Below are 21,120 nucleotides of genomic sequence, written 5' to 3'. Positions count from 1 at the left end.
ACCGGGCTCCTATTTCAAACTCAACAGTGGACTGTCTATTTTTTATCCACCTGTGATAACCAGAAGCACCAGTACTGGTTCTGTGTTGTGAAAACTGACCTGGAATATATAAAATAAAGAGAATGGATGTAGCCAGAGAATCCAGTTTAATAGGCTGCTATACAGGAAGACTTTGTTCTATGATACATTCTGGAAATAGTTTTCAAATGTTACTTACAGATACTGTATAAAATAGATACCAGTTTTATTGATTATACATCAAGATTCTTTGATAATTTAACCTGCTATTAAGTAATATATAAGATGTGTGATGGAAGGTGAGCAACACTTTACAGGACAATCTAAATCTAATCAATAGATCTGTATCTCACCACCAGATTGAGCCACTGCTGTGCCATCGTCAGGCTACAGAGCAACCACGCAGTCACACGCTGGTACCTCGGCGTACAGTATCATAGAAGATGAGAACTCCATTCCTCAGGCAGCTCCTCTTCCCTGCACGAATTTTTGGCTTTGGTCTGTACAGTAATACTGTGTGTGCTTGTTTGGTCCATGCAAAGCTACGAACAGTGTCTCGTTAAGAAAAAATAGAATTTGAATTGAAGAGGTATAGTTTCAGTTGATTTAGGATTCAAATGAAGTCTCTCTCTGATCACAGACAGGTTTGTACCTGCTCTTTCTGTGCATCCGTTTGAGTGGGGGCGGGGGGGAAAGTAGCTGCTTCAGTGTTTTAAGCAACACAGCTCTTGGTGGCCAGACTCTACACAGGTACTCTGGTAGCCGAAGAGGTTAGCAAGGCTTGGACTTCTGTTACAGCACATGTTTGGGAAAATACAGGCCAGGGGAAAAAAGAACAAGATCTGGAACTGGCACTTCTTCACCCACAGGCTTACCACACCAATAAGAACACTTTCACTCTGGAATATACAACATGGCAGCTGGGTTACAACTGCAAACTGCATGTTTCTATTGTCACAGGAATCAATAGCATACTCGGAAAAAAAAAAAAAATGCTGCTGTTGCGCTGAATTGCAAGCAGTGTGCACATATGCCAGTTTTACAGAGATTTCCCATTCAAACAAACTTCAACAAAAACAGACCACGGGAAACAAACTGCATATTTAGTAAAATACTATTGGCACCACTTGCCAAAATGTACGATGCTGTAGTTCTACAGTCCTGACAGAGGAGAGGGGGGTGCTCTTCACTCAAACATCTCATAGTGGCGCGTTTGCCTGACACGGGGGATCATATCGATAAGCAACCTGCAGAGGAAAGCACAGGAGCGTTGAGGCGGAGACACAGCCTGGGAACCGGCGTGTGCTGTTGACTTAGACACACCGATCTGGTTTACAAGTAAAAAAGAACTCGGATGTAGTAACAGCCTGGTCTTGGTTTCTCCTGATCAGAACTAATCCCACCCCACGATTAATTCGGCCCGAAAGGGAGCGTAAGGCAAACTGTGTGGAGAGGGGCGCTCCCCCAGGACGCTTGGCTGCAGGGCGGCGGTGGGAACCCGAGCTGCACGGCGCCATGGAGGGACTCGTGGGGAAGGGCTGGCTGCAGCAGCCTGTTTCACACCAGCCTGCTGCTGGAGGGAGGTATCGAACAGGAGAGGAGGCCCGCAGTAGATTCACAAACTGTAAAATCGGGTAAAATTGCCGAAACAGAATTTAGCTTTAGCCTTCGTGGTGGCTTGGTGGCACAGGGGCTGAGCAGACTGGTGGCGTGTCTGTAGCAGGAGTTACAGTGGCTGCACAAAACCTTTCTGATAAACATACTGTTTGGTATGTTTAAATAAATACTTTTGTGTGGATTTACCTCTGCAGTTTTCCAGAACTAGCTAGTTTTACAAGGGAAACAGTGATTATAGTGATTTTTCCAAGGATGGTATTCCCTCTGAAAATGTTAATTTAATTTTCCAAGTTAAAAAGAAAAAAAAAAAAGCCCCACCACACAGCTTCCAGGTGACAGCTTACTGCAGCCTGGCCAGGGTCTGCTTCTCAACAGGCATGATTCCAATTAACTAAGATGCTACTTCTCCCCCTTTCTCTTATGGCAGAAAGGGGAATAAAATGCAAAAATTCCATGCAGCCAAGGGAAATCGTGGCAGCAGTGATGCACATGGCAGAGTTTCATTTTATTTTATTCTATTTCTGGTGTCAGGAATCAAGAAAGCGTCTTAAAATTCAACAGAAACAGCATTTGCCACACGAGTGCTAACCTTCACTTCAGAAGCTGCTATAGGGCAGGGCTAGGATGGGAAGCACGACCAAGGTCACTCTTTAAACTTGGGCACCCTACCTTTGGCCTGTGCTTTCTTTGGAAAAAAACAGTGCTCAGAAACGTGCCACAAAACCAGCACGGAGTGATTTTTATCCAGGATTTGTGGTTATTTTTCAAATATTTCAAAGCCTGTATTTCCAAATTCATGTATACAAAAGTCTTCTAAAAATTATTCCAATGTCTTTAAGTCCTGGCTTCTTTCCGGCTGATGTGAGACAATCTTTTAGCCCTTTCCACACACTCTGCTTTAGCCCTGGCAGCCAGTCTCATACTTTCCAGTGACTGGTTTCACTGGGGTTGCGTTAGCCTTTGAGCGCCGCGGCTTACCACGTTACACAGCCCGTCTGCTGTCGGTACTGACACACCTGCTAGCGGGAGATACTCACTTGATTCCATAGGCAAATATTGTAAGTCCGATTAGAACTCCTATACTGCCATCCAGATACCAGACAGAAGAATTGTGTTTGAAAACTTCTGCGCTAAGAAGGATGGAAAATCCCATTATTCCACCTACAAGGGAGTTGAAACCTAGAAAGGGGGAAAAAAAAACCCAATGAAAGGAAGAACCAAATCTCAAGGAATTTACTTGAAACATCTCGCCTAAGAAGAGGTAATCCGTAGGGAGCCGAGGCACTGTTACACCAGCACCACCGGAGCGGAGCACAGACCTGGGGAGAGGTCACAGAGCGGCACCTCTGCGCTCGGGCACTGCGCTGGGGCGGAGGTGGATGGTTCACGTGGTTGGCCTGAGCCTGGCCCCACTTCAACAGATTGAACACGGATACTTGTGTCTGACCCGTGTTCAAAACCTCTGTCCCTTGTCCTGGCTGACACAAATGACTTCTCACTGTGGCTTGGTTCGGTCAGTCACAGTTTTTTCATTCTCTGTGTAGTTCCAGACTAAGTTAGAGCGTCAAAGGCCGCTTCGTAAGGTACCCAGCAGCTCTCATGTTCTCTGGAATGGAGCAAACTGGAGCCCTGTACCCGCAAGGAGCTCATGAAAAGGCAAATGATTTTGCACAGTAACATTTCAAAGGCGGTCTCTTGAAGCCTTTTACCCCCTTCCATACATTTATTTACCTATGTACATGTTTACACTATCGCTTAGAGCAGCATATGCTGCCGGATGCATTAAGGAAGACCTACAGGATAATCCCAGGAACATCTTCCATTTACACCTTAGACATCTCACAGGAGCTGCCTGTCTATTGGTCACAGGTTTTATGAACATCCTTTTAGAGCCCTCTCTCTTTTTAAAACCTTTCTTTTCATCTCCAAGATTGTCCCATCAAAATTCTCCCAGAACTTTTGGAATAATTAATACTATTTTTCCTTGAACTCTTGTTTGATTGGTTTGTTTGGGGTTTTTAAAAGTCATTCCTTGTGTTCATTTTTTTTCCCCAAATTCCCTTTTTCTGATTTTTTTTTTCCTCAATAACCCAAAAGACATCACTGTTGGGCTACACAAAAAAAAAAAAAAAGTCAGTGATAATGCATTCATTTGGCAGACAGAGACACATATACTATTTAACCTTGTTAACAAATGAGGAATGGAACTCGAAATACTCTGTATTGCTTGGTCAGGTGCTGCTTCCAGTACTCTGCCAGTTTTTTCCAGTCCCCCATGACTCCCTACAACCACACACATGACACTTACTCTTGAGTGTCTCCTTTGATCCAGATCTCTCTCAGCCCGTCCTTGCCTAAATCCCGTTAAGTCTTTCTTTAAGATGTACCTAAAACTCCTAGGTATGCCTCCAGCTGGAACACTGGCATAAACCATCGATATTTTGATTGAGAGTCACCAGATCCCTGGCAGTAGGTACTGAAGTGCAAAGGCAACCCCGGCAGGGAAAAGCTCGTGGTACTTGGCAAGTCTGTGGCAGACCAGGCATACAAAGGGTTGGGGCTTCCAGCCCTGCAAAGACAAGGGGCTGGGGTTTTTTGGAGCATGGCAGTGCGTTCTGCACTTGGTATCACAGCCGTTGTGTGTAAACGCCCGATTGTTGTACCAGTACAGTCAAACCATATGGACACAATTACTCTGTCAACACTCTAGTCTAGAAGAATCCTGATCCTTTTGTATTTCCAGGCAATATAACTTATACTGCGCGTACATGTTGATGAAATATATAATATTGTGTGTGTATATATATATAAAAAGAATATATAAAGAATATTAAGTATAAATTAACTAACTATAAATTCAAACCAGTGTTCCTCCTGCTCCAGCTGAAGTCAGAATCCATCAGCATGCAAAAGGCAGGAATAATACATTTCCTTGCTGTTGTTGGCTGATGGTTCCAAATGATCTAAAAGCTACTTCCAAAGGAAACTGTGCTCTCTTCCCGACTGTCCTTCGGTCAAACCTTTCTGTGCTGGCGTGGCAGGAGAGCATGTAATGGCTGCAGGTGTTCATCCAGACACCATGTCCCTGGCATAAGGCTAGCACAGGAAAAAACAGGTGGCTAAATCTAGGAAGGAGACGGGTATCTAAAACCTCCTGGGAAGTTGGCTGACACCACCCACCTGTCATGTACCTGCCTTTGTCCTCTGAGGAGTTACAAAAATCAAGATAGGGAATGGCTGGTTTTGTTATCCAAAAGGCCATGAGCTTTGCTATAAACTGGACAAATAACATTTTGCCTTATTAGGGTTCATACATTTAGGCTTTACAGAGATATACCCTACTCTAAAACAAAATTATTCTTTTAAAAAGTTGCTACTAGAGGTTGACATGTATGAGAGAGAATTTGCTGTTTTGAAAATAAACCTATTTTTCAGGAAGAAAAATGTATGCTCGTTACTCAAAACAGTTTGTTGGTCTACAGCCAGCGATCGCAGGAGGTAAATTAGCAGGAAACAGAAAACACTAAAAAAAGATAAGCAAGGGAACGCTAAAGCTGTCTCAGCTGCTGCATCACACTGTCTCCTCCTGATGGTTAACAAAACAAGTATATATGTAAATATATCTTGTGAAAGAAGGTATTTAACCACACGTGGTAAGATCAGCCTCCTACATTTCCTAAAGTAGTTCCGAAGGAAAGAAAAGAGAGATAAAAACCAGGCGGAGATAATTGTGTACCTTATTCCCTAATTTTTTAATCAAAGAATGAGCAATCTCCAGCTCAGAAGCAATATAATTAGCACGAGGATGTAATTACAGGGGAGAAGATTTCTGTGTAGTACAGGAGACCAATTCAGAGCTAGAGTTATTCCGGAATTTTTCAGCTAATATTTTGTCTGAAAAACATGCTCTGTTTCAAAAACAAGCTTCATTTTTTTAAAGCGAGGGTTAAACATTTGCCTGGCCTAGAGACACGGTTCTGAGCCAGTCGGCACGGCCCGCTTACACTGACAGCGAAGGAAGTCAGACCCACTGGTCTGTAGTTCCCAGGATCCTGGCAGAACCCTTCCTGCGGGTTGGAGATCTTTTTGTTTCAAAATGTCTAGGGCGGCAGGGTCCGTAGGAAAGAATGAGATCACAGAACAGCACGATGGTCTGTTGGGAGAGAACCGCAAATGCAGGGAGGCAGCAGCTTAGTTGTCACCCCCGCACTGCTGTTTCCATTCCCTTTTTACTTAATTTGTATTTAAAATATAAATACTCATGAAGTATTTATATAAGTGGGATGGTATAAAATATAAATACTCATAATATGTGTTATCACACATCACCAAAAAAAATTTGAGTATGTCTGAATTACTTAAAATAAAGCAATTGTATGTATCCCTAGAGTAAGCCGAAAATAGAATTTCCTTAGAGTGAAATCTTTAGCAGAGTAAAACGATTTAGGCACCACAATCCGTGAGTCAGTAGCGCCCTACCGCGTGTGTTTACAGAGTATTTCAAACCGTCCTGTGCTGGCAGACAGAAACCGGCAGAGATCTGGGGGGCGCTGTGCGACCTCCCCCATCACTGTGGCCTCGCTGGTTTGCCGAGTAGATCCCCGTGGCGTTGTGAAGGTTCACAAGCTTGAGCCTTGTCAGGAAGAGGCGGATCTGGACCTACTTTTACAACACGCCTTTAAACATCCCTTCCAAAGCAGCAACAGTCAGGCACTACCCCCCTGAGCCAACGCAGTGGCAGCGAGGTCCTGTACGGGGCCAGCGGAGGAGGTTCCCCTCGTGCCCAGCTCGGCCCGGCGCGGGGGGCAGCAGGCGGGCGAGGGCTTGGTTTCGCACGGGCGATGCTCTGCCGAGCGGCAGGGCAAGCACCGTGGTGGGCAACAGAGTCTGCAGGGGAGGTGCGTGAATGATGGTGGCGATTCCTGCTCGAGGCAGGGAGGCGTTTTCTGCAACAGACTCGCTTCGTTTTCGCTGTAGGGAGGACAGCGCCGGGCACAGGCAGTGAGGGCAGACGTGGCTTAACCCAAGTTACATCTACTGGGGTCATGTCCCCCCTCCGGAGCGCAACCCCTGGCTAATACACACCTAATTCATTGCATGCTCCACCTCTAACTCTCTGTTATCGCTCACTATCCGCACATGGACTGTTTGACTTCCACCAGACACGCTCAGCTCAGCTGAGGTATCGATGCAGGAGGCGAGTGGTACCACAGACTATGCTGGGTTTGGGGTTTTTTTCCATTCCCCAGTGGCCTTCTTATTTCAATGCTCTTTCACAGTTGCCCTCGTGTGGGGATCAATCGCATCCTCTGTGTCTAGAACATTCCCTGGGAGTGTCTATAAATGCAGCAGGATCAATTTCACACTCACCATCGGTTATCAGCGCTCTGCTTGTAAGGACCTTTCCCAGCATAAATTTGATTACTGCCAAGACAGTGCAAAGGATTCCACTTAAAACGGAGACACTATACAGAAAATCGTCCTGAAAGAAAAGGTGCCAGACATTAGTACATCTTCTGGTCATGCCACATATATTAAATGACAAATAATACTAATTATTGTGCCATTATTTGTGCCACTGAAGTACACAACCTGAGCAAAAGATTTCCTGAGTTATGACTTTCACAACAGCTGGTGCTTATTTTGCTTACCCTGCTGTCTGTAATTGCTTTTGCAAACATAATTAATGATGGTTCCAAGCAACAAATTTCGAATTGACCCAAACTCCTCAGAACCAGGAGGTTATATACCTGCAGGGCTGAACGCAGACTGCCTAGGAATCGAGGGCCCAGCGCACCAGTAATGAAGCCCCCACATGCAGGGTAGAGGCCTGAAAGCAGAATCCCACTTACTAGCCCTTTGTTGATTTTTGGTGGGAGAAGTAACAACCATTCAATATTCTTTCTGATTCTGCGTTTGCTTTGGGTTTGTTTGGTTTCCTTCTTCTAAGGTAAAGTCTGGTCCAAGCTACATCCAGAAGAGTTTCAATACTGATATGCAAAGTCAGGTTTAGCTCTTTCTTAGAAAATAAATTTTCGTGGACTTTCATTTCACAGCTACAGAAATATCCCCATTGCTTAATTTGAATGTACAACACGGCTCCCTAGGCTCCCTCGACAGAAAGCTGCCTCTCTCGCAGGGCAAATAAGAGTAACCAATGACTGTTTAACACACGTGCTCTGAAAGGTCGTCTGGAGGCACCTACCGCGCTCTGCTGACTGGTTTGTGTTTGCTCGGGGTGGGAGAAAACACTCCCGGGCACGGAAACACCGGCACTGCAATGAAGTGCCTGAAGGTGGTCCCTGGGCCTTCTCCGCCCTGAGGTACCTCAGCCCACAGGCTGTGCAGAAAAACCCAAGCGAGCTCTTAGTGTGCTTGCCTGCCACCTAACCACAGAGCTTTGAAAGAGATTAATTTATTACTCTTAATAGACGCTTTCATTTAAGCTGTTGCAACATCAGTGCAAATAAAGGAAACAGCAAGGCTATTTTTTTCTTTTTATCTGCAGGTCTAAGTGGGCCAGTGCCATTGGGACCCCGCTGCTGCTCAAAACACCCTGGCAAAAATCCCTGTTGATAGTAAACACTGTCATGACGATTCATCATCAGCTCCATCCATTTTCATTATTTTAGCAGCAGGCCAAAACCCAAAGAAATCAAAAAATGGTTTTGAAAGCTGCTTAGGAAGACTCTGGGAATTAGATTACTGGTATAATGTACTCACATCCCTAAATAAATCATTCAATATATTTTTCCGCAATTTTTTTATGTCGTATAATTTTCAAAGTCTACTTCATTCACTCTCAGTCATGAGCTCATTCTCTCTGGTCCTGGCACAATACTGAATATTAAGACAAAATGCACTGAGGGAAAGAGAGTAAAATACAAGCAGGGAGCACACAGAACTCTAGCACTGGGTGGAGGCAGGATAAAAAGCGTTTGTAAAATTATTCTTACAAAATGACTGGAAAATACCTCGGCAATTTTGGAGTGCTAGGGAAGGACTAAGGAGGGACTGGGAATATTTCCTTGTGGTCAGTCTAGCAAGGAAAGCTGGGAGCTTTCCGAAGATGTGAAATGACAACAAAGCTCCAAAAGTCTGGATAAGCTTTGCAAAAAGCACTTGAAATTTGAGATCCTTGTCAAATTCTCGCCTCTACATTTCGTACATCTTTCTTAAAAACGTATATTTACCATGCCCAAAGACTTGGTTTGATAGCCTGACAAATGCTGATTGGCCTTGAGATTTTAATCTGATCTCATCTAATATTTGATTAGGTGTTTTACCTAATATGTAACACACAGATGACGTGTAAGACTTCAGACTAACCTGAAGCAGAACGATACGCTCCACCAGGCTGGGCACCTCTGCCCCGAGCTGCCGAGCCAGCGGGCAGAGCACCGTTCCCACGCGGCCGTACAGAAGGTGAGCTTCCCGCAGGCGCACCAGTTTGGTTTTCACTTCAACCATTTGGAACAGTAAGGGCGGCAGGCGAGCCTGCTGGGGTGCTCTCAAGGGCACGAAGGCCCCTCCCGCACTAAACGGTGAGCGAGGAGCGGGTGGAGAGAGCAGCGCAGAGGGTGCGCAAGCTCGGAGTGCCCTCGGCCGGGCCAGCGCAGCCCCAGCTCTGCGCAGGCAGCGCGTGTTGGGCGAGGGCTCCATGGAGCAATCGGCAGTTCCACACCGTGTTTCTCTTGCGTCTCACCTGCCAACGCTCGATGACTACATCAGAGCCCTTATTTCATCACCACGCCAGACTCCCCCAGCATTTGTTGACGGCTCCCAGGCGTAGCTACCCCTTGTCTTCGTCTTCCTCCTCCGCAAAGCGCAAGCTTTGTCGTTAGCACAGAACTGAACGTTGTAGACCCAGTGGAGGTGACAGCATGAATTGCTTTGCTATCAAAAGTGACGTTACTGTCAGCCTTGGGCTGACAAAATGCAGCGTTCCCACACCAATGAAATTTTTGGGGGTGGACCCTCAAACAACTACAAATCCTCATAGTTTGGAAAAAACAACAAATTCCAATACAAGAGATTCTGAACATACAGATGTTCAAAAGTCCAATTATTAATTCAAAAGCTTGCAAATGTTATGCCTTATTCCCTGTATTATGGTGCAAGGTTTTGTCCTCTGCACGGCACATTATTTTGAGCTGGTTTGGCTTTTTCCAGAGATTTGGCACACGCCAGAGATTTTTGGGGTGAATTCAGGTTTTTTTCCTACATGTGTCACTAAACTCACAGTATGTGAAAATGCATCTTGCCTTTTGTTTCGACTATATGGTTGTGATCAAAATTAGTCTAGCTGCTTTACTGGAATCTGAGAATGACTTAAATGCGATACAGATTTCTGAATCGACTCAAAGTGAATTAGTGAACAGGCCTTTTACAGAGGATTCAGGAATTAGAAATTCTTTATAAGTTCGGTGGTTTTTTTAGTTGAATCACAGAAGACAAGCACATTTTGTTGCTAATACTAATCCAACCACCATTGACCATGCAGAAGACCTGGCAAATCAAAGCTCCTTTGTTAACACGGTGGACACAGAAAGGGAAGAAATTAAAGTACCCTGCTCTCAATGCAAACGCCTCAGCGTTCTCCTGCTTTAGACGGTGCCAAACGGATTTTCAGAAGATGATATGCCTTTTTTAATCTCTAAACCCCTGAATGGAATACCTATTTTCTCACCGGTTGTGTGCAGCTTTTCCTATCAGCCACGGGGAGGCGGCAGATACCTCAGTAACAGCGCAAGATGCACGAAGACAAAACCGAAGAGGAAAAAAAAACCTTTTCTATTCACTGTCCTCAGTACTTTGCTATGCTTTCTGGGCGTCCAGGCACCCAAGAGCTGGAAGAAGACGATGAGGCTATTTGCTACTAAGGAGAAGGTTCTGCAGATGCAAGAGATCAGCCCACAGTACGTGGGGAAGCCCAGCAGCATGGACAGCCCCTGCGGCGCGTTGCCTGAGCAGGCAAGGTGGTACCAGGAGAGAGTTGGCTCAAAACGCTGCCTTGGCGCTACTTGGCTGCGATGACCAGTAGCTGGAACCAGTTTAGGGCAGCGGCTGGCTGCACTGGTACGCCAGCGAGCCTGGACGACGTGGTAGGAAGCGCCTCAGAGGGATCCAAGAGGTGACCTGGGGAGAGCTGCTGTGGGCTACGCACCGGGGCTGGAGCTGGACCCTCGGCGAGGCGGCCGGCCGACCGGACACGTGCACGGTCCTGCAGTGCTATGGGCTCCAAAGGGTTAAACACGTCATACTGTGGCTGTGAAATGATTCCCATTAAACTAACTCATCCTTTGGAGAAATACAGAAAAGAGAAGCCATAATGGAGATCTAAATTAATAAAATAAGCCTGGCCATCTGGCACCATCTCCCTCCGGATCTTCCCGCAGTCCTGCCCTCTCCGTACCCCTTGCCTTCCCATCTGACAGTCATTAAAAACACGAAGCACATCTAGCCAGACTCACTGTACACATCCTTGGTGTTATTTTAATTAAAGCAGCAGCAGCAAATTGTGACAGATGAGAAAAATTTAAATTCTGATCATTTCCATATGATAAAGGCTTCTCAGCATGGTAAATAAAGCTCTTCTTTCCTTTTCCATTTCTTTTCATCACATTCCCTCATTACTACTACACTGTACATGAGACCTTAATTAAAGGACACACATATCTTATTAGATGGCTGGCTTCATGTATAAAACAGCACATACATAAAGCAAGGTGCCCATCCTGGACTGCCATCTCATCACACAGCTCTCTAGTAGCTACAATGTCCCTATTTAAGATTTATTTTATGCAAGATTTTATGCTGTGACAGTTTCCCAAAAGAAAGCTTCCTTAGGATGCTCTTTTTTTGGTCCTGGGAAAGGAATAATAGAAGTCAGCAGGCAGCTTTCCTCCACTTTGTCTAAACACCTTGGCCCCACCGGTGCAGCTGAGAAGAGGGGCCTTCAAAAATGGGACAACGGTTCTGTCCCCGCTTTCAAGGATTTCACCAAAAGCAGCAGGAATCTTAAAGCTTAAGGAAAATTTGTTGATGATGATGTTATGACTTTGATCTCTTTCTGAACCTATTGTGGAAACTAAAAAAAGCCCACAGGGGATGCTTCAGTGCTTGGCTTATTAGGTAGAGATATTTTAACCCAATTCCCAGCCTAGTAACTAAATTTCAGCTGATTTGTGCTCCTAATCTTTTCCTAGAATGCATCTCACTAGTTCTGACCCTAAAACTTTGCCCTGATTTCACATATTATTTCTACCAACTCCCCTCCGCCCCCTCTCCTTAAATTACAGTCCTTCCAGTTCTGGGATGTAAAAATGTTCTCATTTCACCTGAAGAGTACAGCGTTGAGTAAAAAGGTATCGTCAGTACCGGAGGAAGAAGGCGGGTTCAGTGTTCCTCCCAACACACACAATATTATGACTAAAATCTGCCTGTGATCCTCCTCTCTGGCCCTCCTTGGTAGCTCATTCTAGTGCGACCCCCAACAAGCTTCTCCACCCCCCAACAGCTGTAGGTTTCTTTCCCCTCTTCTGCCCTCAGCCTCCTCTCTGAACTAGCCAAAGGCCGAACCACCTCCCCACTCCTGCAGGAGCTGGGCATTACTGGTACCACATTTTTCATGCCATTTTTTCCCTTCCTGGAGAAGCTGGTGTCTCGCGGTGTTGTGCCTCTTCCCTGCCAAGCCTTGCTCATCTTGGCTGAGGAGGTAGGGCTGCGTTTCTGGAAGGCTACAGATGCTGTTGGCAGGAGCGCTGTCATGGCTAGCCCAAACTGAGCTGAGTTTGCGTTGTTAAATATTAATTTTGCCCATCTCTGCAACTCACCATCTGTCTCACGGGTCCCAACAGCGACCCTCCTTCAGCGCAGGCGAATGGTCACCGTCCTCCCCAGCGCTCATCAGGGCCTGCTGCCACCCTGCTCCCCAGCCCTCCTTCACATGCTTTCCACTGCCTCCCGCTCCTCCGCGTGAGCGGCTCTCACGTCAGCTGGGCACACCAGCTGCAGGATTGCTGAACACCCCTCTGCGGAGCGTGTTACCTAATCAAAAAGGACCGGCTTCCCTCCTCTTCCCCTGAAGGATTCTGTTTATATAGATAGTAACAGACACGTTTCTAATACAAACACTGAAAAAAAAAAAAAAAAAGTCCAAGTCTCTATCGCAGTTTCTCCCAAGTAATAAATAGTTTATGTAATCAGTCTAGAGGGAGCTTCTGGAAGGCTGGAGGGTCTCTCTCACCAGCTAACTTCAAAAGGGACAACAGTTTTAATTGCACTTTGCTGTCAGAAAACAAACCGACAGCCCAGTGTCTGACTCAAGTAGGAGACAGTCGCTTCACATGGAGATATAAAGATCTATTATTAGTACCAAAAAAAAAAAAAATAATCTTATGAATGTTTAAACTTGTATCTTTGGTGCTGAGGCGCTGTGACAAAGCAGTTCCACAGCACAGAGCACTTCTTCAGGAAAGCGCTAACAAAAACAGGGTGTGCTGAATGCTGCGATGGGGGCACCAGGGCCAGGAACCAAGGGGCTATGAACTCTGGAGAACTATCTGAGGTGACCTTAGGACTCCTGCAAAGGGTTTGCGTGAAACTCTGCGATCACTCGCACCTCCCATTCTCCCGGAATTCATCTACATGGTTTTAGCATCAAACAGTTAGAAAACATCATTTTAAATGGTATTTATCCACCCTCAGAAGTGTCTCTCTAGTGAGACTGGCATTTCTGCAGTTAGCAGGGGACTGAGACCAGCAATACATTTCACCTAACCTGCCAAGTGGCCAACAGTTGCCAACCTTTATTTCTTATCACCGTGTGGTAAAGTCTGAAAACAAGACTCGCCACCAATCACTTGAACAAAGAGTGAAGTGTAGCTAATATGTTTTTCCTAAAATTAAATTTTTCCAGAATCACAGGCTGACAGGGGTTGGAAGGGACCTCTGGAGATCATCTAGTCCAAAGCCCTGCTAAAGCAGGTTCACCTACAGCAGATCACACAGGACTGCACCCAGGTGGGTTTTGAATCTCTCCAGGGAAGGAGACTCCACGGCCTCCCTGGGCAGTCTGTTCCAGTCCTCTGTCACCCTCAGAGTAAAGAAGTTTTTCCTCATGTTGAGGCAGAACTTCCTGTGCTCCAGTTTGTGCCCGTTGCCCCTTGTCCTGTCACTGGGCACCACTGAAAAGAGCCTGGCCCCATCCTCTTGACACCCACCCTTTAGAAATTTATAAGCATCGATAAGGGCCCCTCTCAGTCTTCTCCAGGCTAAAGAGCCCCAGGTCTCTCAGCCTTTCCTCATACGAGAGATGCTCCAGCCCTGTCATCATCTTCATAGCCCTACCCCTGGCTTGCTAGCTAGTGCAACATTGTCACCAACTGGTAAGAAGCACATGTATTTTAAAGTTAAATTAATTGTTTAAGGCCAAACACCAAACCATACATAATTGGTAACAATTATAAAACAGGATTCTAATGTATAATTAATGTATAAGGTACTTTGATTTGAAATGGTAAGCAATAAATTATATATATATATATATATATATGAGAGACTAGAAATGTATAGGGAAGTATGTATAAGGACATATATTATGTGTACAGATCACAGGTATTATTTACTATATTGTTATTGACCTATAATTCAACAGTTGATGTTGTTAAATATATTTATGATAGATTTATTATAAACTATTAAATTAGTAAACAAATTAAAACTCTTAAAGCTACACTGTGGCACCCCTAACTTCCCACTTCAGCTGTAACCAATAGTATAGGAGTACACGCAGCCTAATCTTCCAAGTGATTTCCTTTATAAAAGCATTGGAGGCGCCACATCAGATGTGCTGCACGTGTTTTGTACACAAACTGATTGTATTTTTCCTTCTTTGTTCTGCAGGAAATGTCAGAAATATGGCATGATGCATGCTTACTCTTGCAAAAAAGTGTCCTTTGCCATACTAATGAGGACAAATGCCAAACTGCATTGACACTACATGTGTTATACTATTACCTAGGGAAATGCAAGCAGTAACTGAATAGTAAATGGATATTGATTTACAACCCCAGGTGAAATTAAAACAGTCATTCTCAGCGTGGCTGGGCTGGGCTTTTTTAGCCTTCTTTAGTAAACAAGAAAAGGTTTGCAAATTCTTTGTGGCAACATTTAAAATAAAATACACCATTTGTTCTTAAATTATATTTATACTATCCAAGAATATTGAATAGTTGACACGAAGAAGGTGAAGGGGCAAAGAAAAAGGATTTTAGTCAGGGAGATGGCAAGCACTAACACTAGCAAACGCAAACCAATGCTCAAGACTTACACTTAATCTGAGTTTTAAACTCTTTTCTCAATATATTAACAAAACATCCAAAATATCGCTAAAATTTACACAGAAATCCAAGCATGATGTCGTCAACAATATGCAATATCACTGTTCCTCCTTTTTTGTAATGAAATATGAGAGTGCTAAATCCTCAGGGTCAGTACTGGCTGTGGATACAGCTCTCTGAAACATCAATAAAGGAATGGTAATTCCTTTTCCTGGTGGGAATTATCTTATTACGGCTAACATAGGTTGGAGAACAAATGCTATGAGTAACAATAGGGGAAATATTCTGAATTTTGAATCTGATAGCTAGGGGGAAAAAAAACTATAGCAAATTATTTCTGAGCCAACAAGAAATGATTCTATTTTAGGTCAATACTCAACGCTGTGGAAAAAAAAAAAACCCAAACCTTAGATTACATGATCTTCATTTAAAATTAAGTGGAAGGGTAAACAGAATGAAGGCTTTATATTCCAAATGTCAAATACCGATTAGCTCTCTAAGTCGGGTGTATTGAACAACAGCTAAAATTATCAGAAATCTCAATTCCAAACACCCCAGAAAGAAGGGCAGCTGGCCTACTTCTTCTAACACTTCCAGCAAGTGTATTAGGAACAAAGAAAAAGGGTGGGAAGGGGGGGGGAGGGGGCGGGGAGTGGAAGAAGAGAAAGATCTGATCAGTGAAAAATATTTCCTTAGGGGTCAATGATATGAAATTGAAATAATAACTGCAGTATGTCATGTTGAAGCAGACCCTCAAAGAATAAAGATTCACAGCTATGTGAGAAATTCACAGCTGAATAAAAGAAAAAAGAACACAGAAAGCAGTGCAATTTGTAGCTGTAAGGTTCCCGCGCATTAGTGGCACACCTCTTTCCTCTGTATACACCTCTGTAAAACACACACCTCTGTAAAAAAAATTGTTTTCTTTGGATTTTGTGACCTTTCCATATTTTTTTTCGCAAGATTTCCAGGTGTACAATAGCATGTTCACAGCTACGCCTCATTGCAAACGCATGCACAGTGTTTGGGCAGATCCACTGTAAAGCATATGCATAGGAAGTCAGCGACAGTGTCACTTAAAAATCCTGGGAAGGGCTGGGGGCACTGTAAGGGTTCTATCAGCACAGGTACACCTACTTTTTACAGGAAATCTTCACCAAATATCTGAGCGTTCTAGCTATATGATAAGAATCGGAGAGAAACAGTAAGATTTCCTTCAAAACCAACATGTTCCAAGACAAGTGGAAAATGTCATCGCATCTCTAAATTCATAAAACAAGAAAGCTTTAATTAAAATTATTTGCAGGCACATGAGAATGGAGGTCACAGCTTGACGAGGAAAGTGACTCGCGCGTGTGTGATGATGCATGCAGACACTGCCTCTACGTACACACCGCCGCACAAATTGGCCTCCAAAGGAAAATGGAGCATCTCTGCAAACTCCAGGTAATGGACAGACAAGACCCTCTCTGGGAGGGATATGAAAACTTTATTCTCACCATCTACATCTCTGTCCAAAAATCACAGACCCACAATACATTATCTGATGCTCACTAAAAGTAATGTCCAAAAGCTTCAAAAATGTGGGAGAATAAACATCCATTACATTTTTCACTGCATATATTCAATATTGGAGGTTTCAAGATCCCCTCAGTTGCACTATTTCTCCTACATCTACCTTATCATCAACACTGTAATTCATGACTTCATGAATTAATTAATTTAAGAGCACAATAAGCAATACAATTCTATGGAACAGTTGCTAGAAAACACAGCTCCACATCGCAAATGTTGAAAACACTAGCACAAGGGACTGTATTTTGAACCCTGAGGATTAATATACATCTCAACTACTTGAAAAGGAAATTTTCCCCATGATAGTAAGAAGTCTATGATTAATACTAACACAGAATTATAGAGTAAGAGTGTAATTAACTCATTGACCAACTCTCCTGACACAGAATATCATTTTTCAGGGCAAGCTTCTTTTTAATTATGATGCACAGGGAAAACCCTACGTTAACCTAATAGTTACCATTTCTGAACTTGGAGATGGAATCTACAGTTAAAGTTTTGTAAAAGTATCAATTCAGGGCTCAGCAGCCATTTGTAAAAATTAACATTTGTATAAAACCCTGGTGACCCCTATACCTTGAAACCTGTGGACTCTCCAGGCCTCCACATCTAAAAATGGAGATAAAACTCAAAAGAAAGGTACGAAGAAAATCGGTGGCAACCAAAGATGGGCCTTTAGCCTGACCCAGTATGGCCACAGTTGCTGTTGCATATAGAAAACGCACACACTACCAGGAGTCAAAATTCCAAACAGTTATCATCAAAATCATCTGTATTTTAAACCAAATAATCTACCTAGTCATTCATATCCTGCCCTATAGGCTATTTCAAAGTTAACTACTGTCCTTGGCATATCAAACAAGGGCACCAAAAGGAGAAACACACCATTTCTGTGTTTCCCAAGGTTTTGAAGCGTTCGAAACAATTACAAAAAACATTGCCTGCTGAAAGCACATGCAGTGACATACACTACCTACTATTTATTTTTACTTAACACAGAGTAGGAGGTAAAACAAATAAAACGCAGAAAAGAAAGGCAGAAGTGGTATTAAGAAATGCAGAAAGTCAGGAGCTCCAACTGTCCTCTCTCCTCTGCCAGTGCAGATCAGGATCGCTGTCATTCACAGTGTTTCAACAAAATTACATTCGGCATTGGAATAAAAGAGAATTCAAATAGGTGACTGAAAAATGCCTGACTGAGCTAAACCTGAGCTCCTCTCCTGTAAATTAAGTAGCTCCTCTCTGCAGTCTAACAAGAAACTGTGGACATTTAAGGCCCTTACAGGATGGGTTAGTCGAGCTGGAAATGCCATTGCATGTAAACCTGTCATTCTCCTTTTGGTTCTCCCAAGCCTGGTGAGGACCGTCAGGCCTGTGGCTGAAATTACCGTATGAAATGACAACAATACTGAAGACTCCTGTTTCTAAGTGTCCACATAGGTAAAAGAAAATCCATGTTCAAAACGTTTGAAAAAGCATTTCAAATGATTTCTTAGTCATGTGAATTTTATATCCTTTCTTATCAGCAGTATTTTTATGAAAGCAACACTTCTGATCCAATTCAGGGACAACAGAATCTCTACATTAAAGATCTCATAAACTCTTTCCAAGGAAATATCTTGTTTGCTACATGCATATTAAGAACTGACAGATATGTACCCTATATGCAACAAGAAATACAATGAACTTTGTGTAATTGATCCAGAATTATTCAGAAGGGACTGACTATACTTCTAGGATTTTAATCATAGCACCTTACAATTAGCAAGCAGATACTTAATTGCTTAATCTGTTTCATTTCTTAAACTCATCCGTATCATACTATTTTCTCCAAAACTTACACAAATTAAAATGAATTCAGAGAAATTATAACGGCTCCCAGTGTTCTACTCTGACAAAGTTTACCACAAATTAAGATGTAAAGAGAGACTTCATAGCTCTGAGAATGATGCAGTCAGTCCTGTCGCTCTGCACTAACACAATGTTAATCTTGAATCCCCCACAAACAGTAGAGCAATGCATTCCAGACCAGTTCTGTCTTTGAGACTGACAAGCATCTGAACACCAAGAGAAACATTTTCCAGTTGGGTTTTAGCCACATCATCTCCCCTAAAATTGAAGTCACACATCTAAAATTTCACAAGACACTTTGAAAAGTTACCCACATCTTCAACAACCTTTGCTTCAAAAAAGACTAATAAAGATGTAAATTGTACCCAAAAAAAATCACATGACTACGACTCGCAAGTGAAACGTATGTTGAAGCACACGTCCCTTTAGTCTAGTGCAGAGCTCTTCACCCTAGTTTTATACCAGTTTGGGACACCAGTGGAGTTACACTACCTTTCCTTCGTTTTAATGTTCTGTTCTTGCTCACACCATGAGGACACTTCCCTGGCATCAGAGTATTACATTCATTCAAAATCCCAGCAATACAGAAATCATCATCAGAAAATATTTCAAGTTACTATTTTGATGCAGAACTGGTTACTTCACTGCTATGCAAAAAGCCATTAGCAGAAAATGCTGTTCTATTATTTTTCCATATGTGTTCATACGTTATAGCTAAATTACATTTTAAGATTTTACAGAAATTAGTATCATTAGCAATTAGTTCATTGGTGGTCCAAGAAGTGGAATACAGCACCCTAGATAAAAGAGTAGAGGAAGAAACTTCTGCCCCTTACTGATTTGATTTGAGCAGATTTCCACTCTGCTAAGATGCTAACGACATGGCCTGGGCAGCTGCAAATTAGCTGAGAACATACCCGATCAGCAAAGGCCCAAACAACCAGGGAGAATGACTATTTCTGCCGAGAGCAGCTAAGGGAGCACCATGCAAACAGAAAACCAGCATCAGGTTCAGGCACAACTAGAGCAATTGAAAAGGTTTCTATTAAGCGCCATCCTTTTCCCTCAGCTATTTTTAACGTAGCAACTCTTAGGCATAATACCTCACTGGCCATGTCTTGCAGCAGTAACGCTGTTCTCTCGGTCTCCCCGTTTTTCAGTGTTATTCTTAGTTTACAGAGAGATATTGCACCTGCTATGCAACCCTCACTGAACCAGTTTCCCACAGTGACGTGTACTGAAAGACTTTGAAATGAGAATCCTTGCTATGTCATTTAAGAGACACTGAACAGAAGTACCATCTTTTTTCATCCCTTGTCCTAACCTACTTTCCAGTCAGAACTGCAATGTATGAAAACCCTTTATGTGTGTGCATATGTGTGGCTTTTACTCTGCCACTAGTCAGCCACAGTCCGTGCCCTGCCAGATACATCTTTCAAATTGCTGATAGTACTTGAGTGCCTAAATGAGTGAGAACAGTCAGCGTGATGTCACAGGAACAAAATTATCTATTCACCCTGACACTGTGTCAAACGTAAGCAGTATCCGCCCTAACTTTTACCTACTTGACACAGTTTTAGTGCACCAAAGTCTGAATCCAGGGCAGTCTGTGACAAAAGGGATCTGTAGAAATTATTCTTACAGGGCACTTGAAATGTAACGGGATCTGCTCTTCAGGGATACCTTTCTGTAGCTCTGATTACATATTTTTTTTCCTGCTGTAAGTGCATTTTGAAAATTAAAAATTAAAAATTATGAAGTACCACACATCTGCAAGTCATAAATAGTTTCAAAGGTGCAAACAGGAGACATTTCTCCCCACATAAGAAACAGAGCCCACACCTGGAGACAGTGCCTGTAACGATGGAAGAGTGAGATGACACCTTTTCAACTTTTGTTCCTACTGCTGGAATTATTAGGGTGTTTGCCCACAATGAATTAGACTGAGACATCCAAATTAATCTGATCCACGCTACCATAAATTCACTAAATGAGTGTTTTAATTATTATACTTTACTTCTGCTTCACAGAGTCAAGACAATATATTTCATTTTCTCACTGAACAGGATTCAAACTGTAGGCAGATGCACTGTTTGGCTACAGCCAAGTTAAGAGGTGGACCTTCAGCTGGCCATCATTGCAGGGTCTCCCCTCACCCTTACTGGAATCTCCTTCAGCCTTACTGGCACAAAGGCATCCATGCTCACTCCCTAACCCAGTTCCAACAAAATGTTTTGGTTGAGTTTACGAACTGCCTATTGAAAGTGTCTAAGCTAACCTATATCATTTTGACAGAACCAGGCTGGTGAACAACTACGCGTGATGTTATGCTGGCAGAGCTGAGGAGGCAGTAAACTATGAAGACCAGAAAAGAGAAAAAGTAAAATGCAAAGAGAACATGAATCACCTGCGGTCAAACAATGCACCTGGCTGCAATTCAGTAATGCATTAGTTCACAGGCTTTTGCTATGCTACTCATCTTTGCCCAAATTTTGCTAAAATACTGTAAAAAAGTTTCTGTAGTTGCCCAGCTTCTTGAAGTTTCCATGAGAGCCCAGGACCCAGTAGGTCATCTGCACTGCTAACGGTGGGTAACAAATTGAAATTCCGTTCTGCTTTTTTTCCAGCTCTGCCTCCGTCTCCTGGCTGAAAGCGAGGTTTCTCTCTAGTGATGTGTTGAGAATGGTACTTGGCAGGGTGAAGCCCCAATGCAAAA

The 21,120-nt window shown here is 43.3% G+C and overlaps 1 protein-coding gene across 2 annotated transcripts in view; it reads right to left on the bottom strand.

Moving 5' to 3' along the window:
• Positions 1–1,204: 1,204 nt before the first annotated feature.
• TMEM163 (transmembrane protein 163) overlaps positions 1,205–21,120 on the bottom strand; it is a 101,419-nt gene continuing 81,503 nt past the window's right edge. For both annotated transcript variants that reach the window (XM_086465896.1, XM_086465897.1), the window contains 3 exons: positions 7,006–7,117; positions 2,673–2,814; positions 1,205–1,265 (listed from right to left, as the gene is read on the bottom strand). In XM_086465896.1, the coding sequence (XP_086322022.1) occupies positions 1,205–1,265; positions 2,673–2,814; positions 7,006–7,117 (315 nt within the window). The remainder of the gene's footprint in view (positions 1,266–2,672; positions 2,815–7,005; positions 7,118–21,120) is intronic.

This window comes from Leptosomus discolor, chromosome 5 (genome assembly GCF_034619465.1).
Source record: "Leptosomus discolor isolate bLepDis1 chromosome 5, bLepDis1.hap2, whole genome shotgun sequence".
In the NCBI taxonomy this organism is placed as follows: Eukaryota; Metazoa; Chordata; class Aves; order Leptosomiformes; family Leptosomidae; genus Leptosomus; species Leptosomus discolor.
Note: the sequence above shows the minus strand (reverse complement) of the source record. Positions and strands in the feature narration are given on the sequence as shown.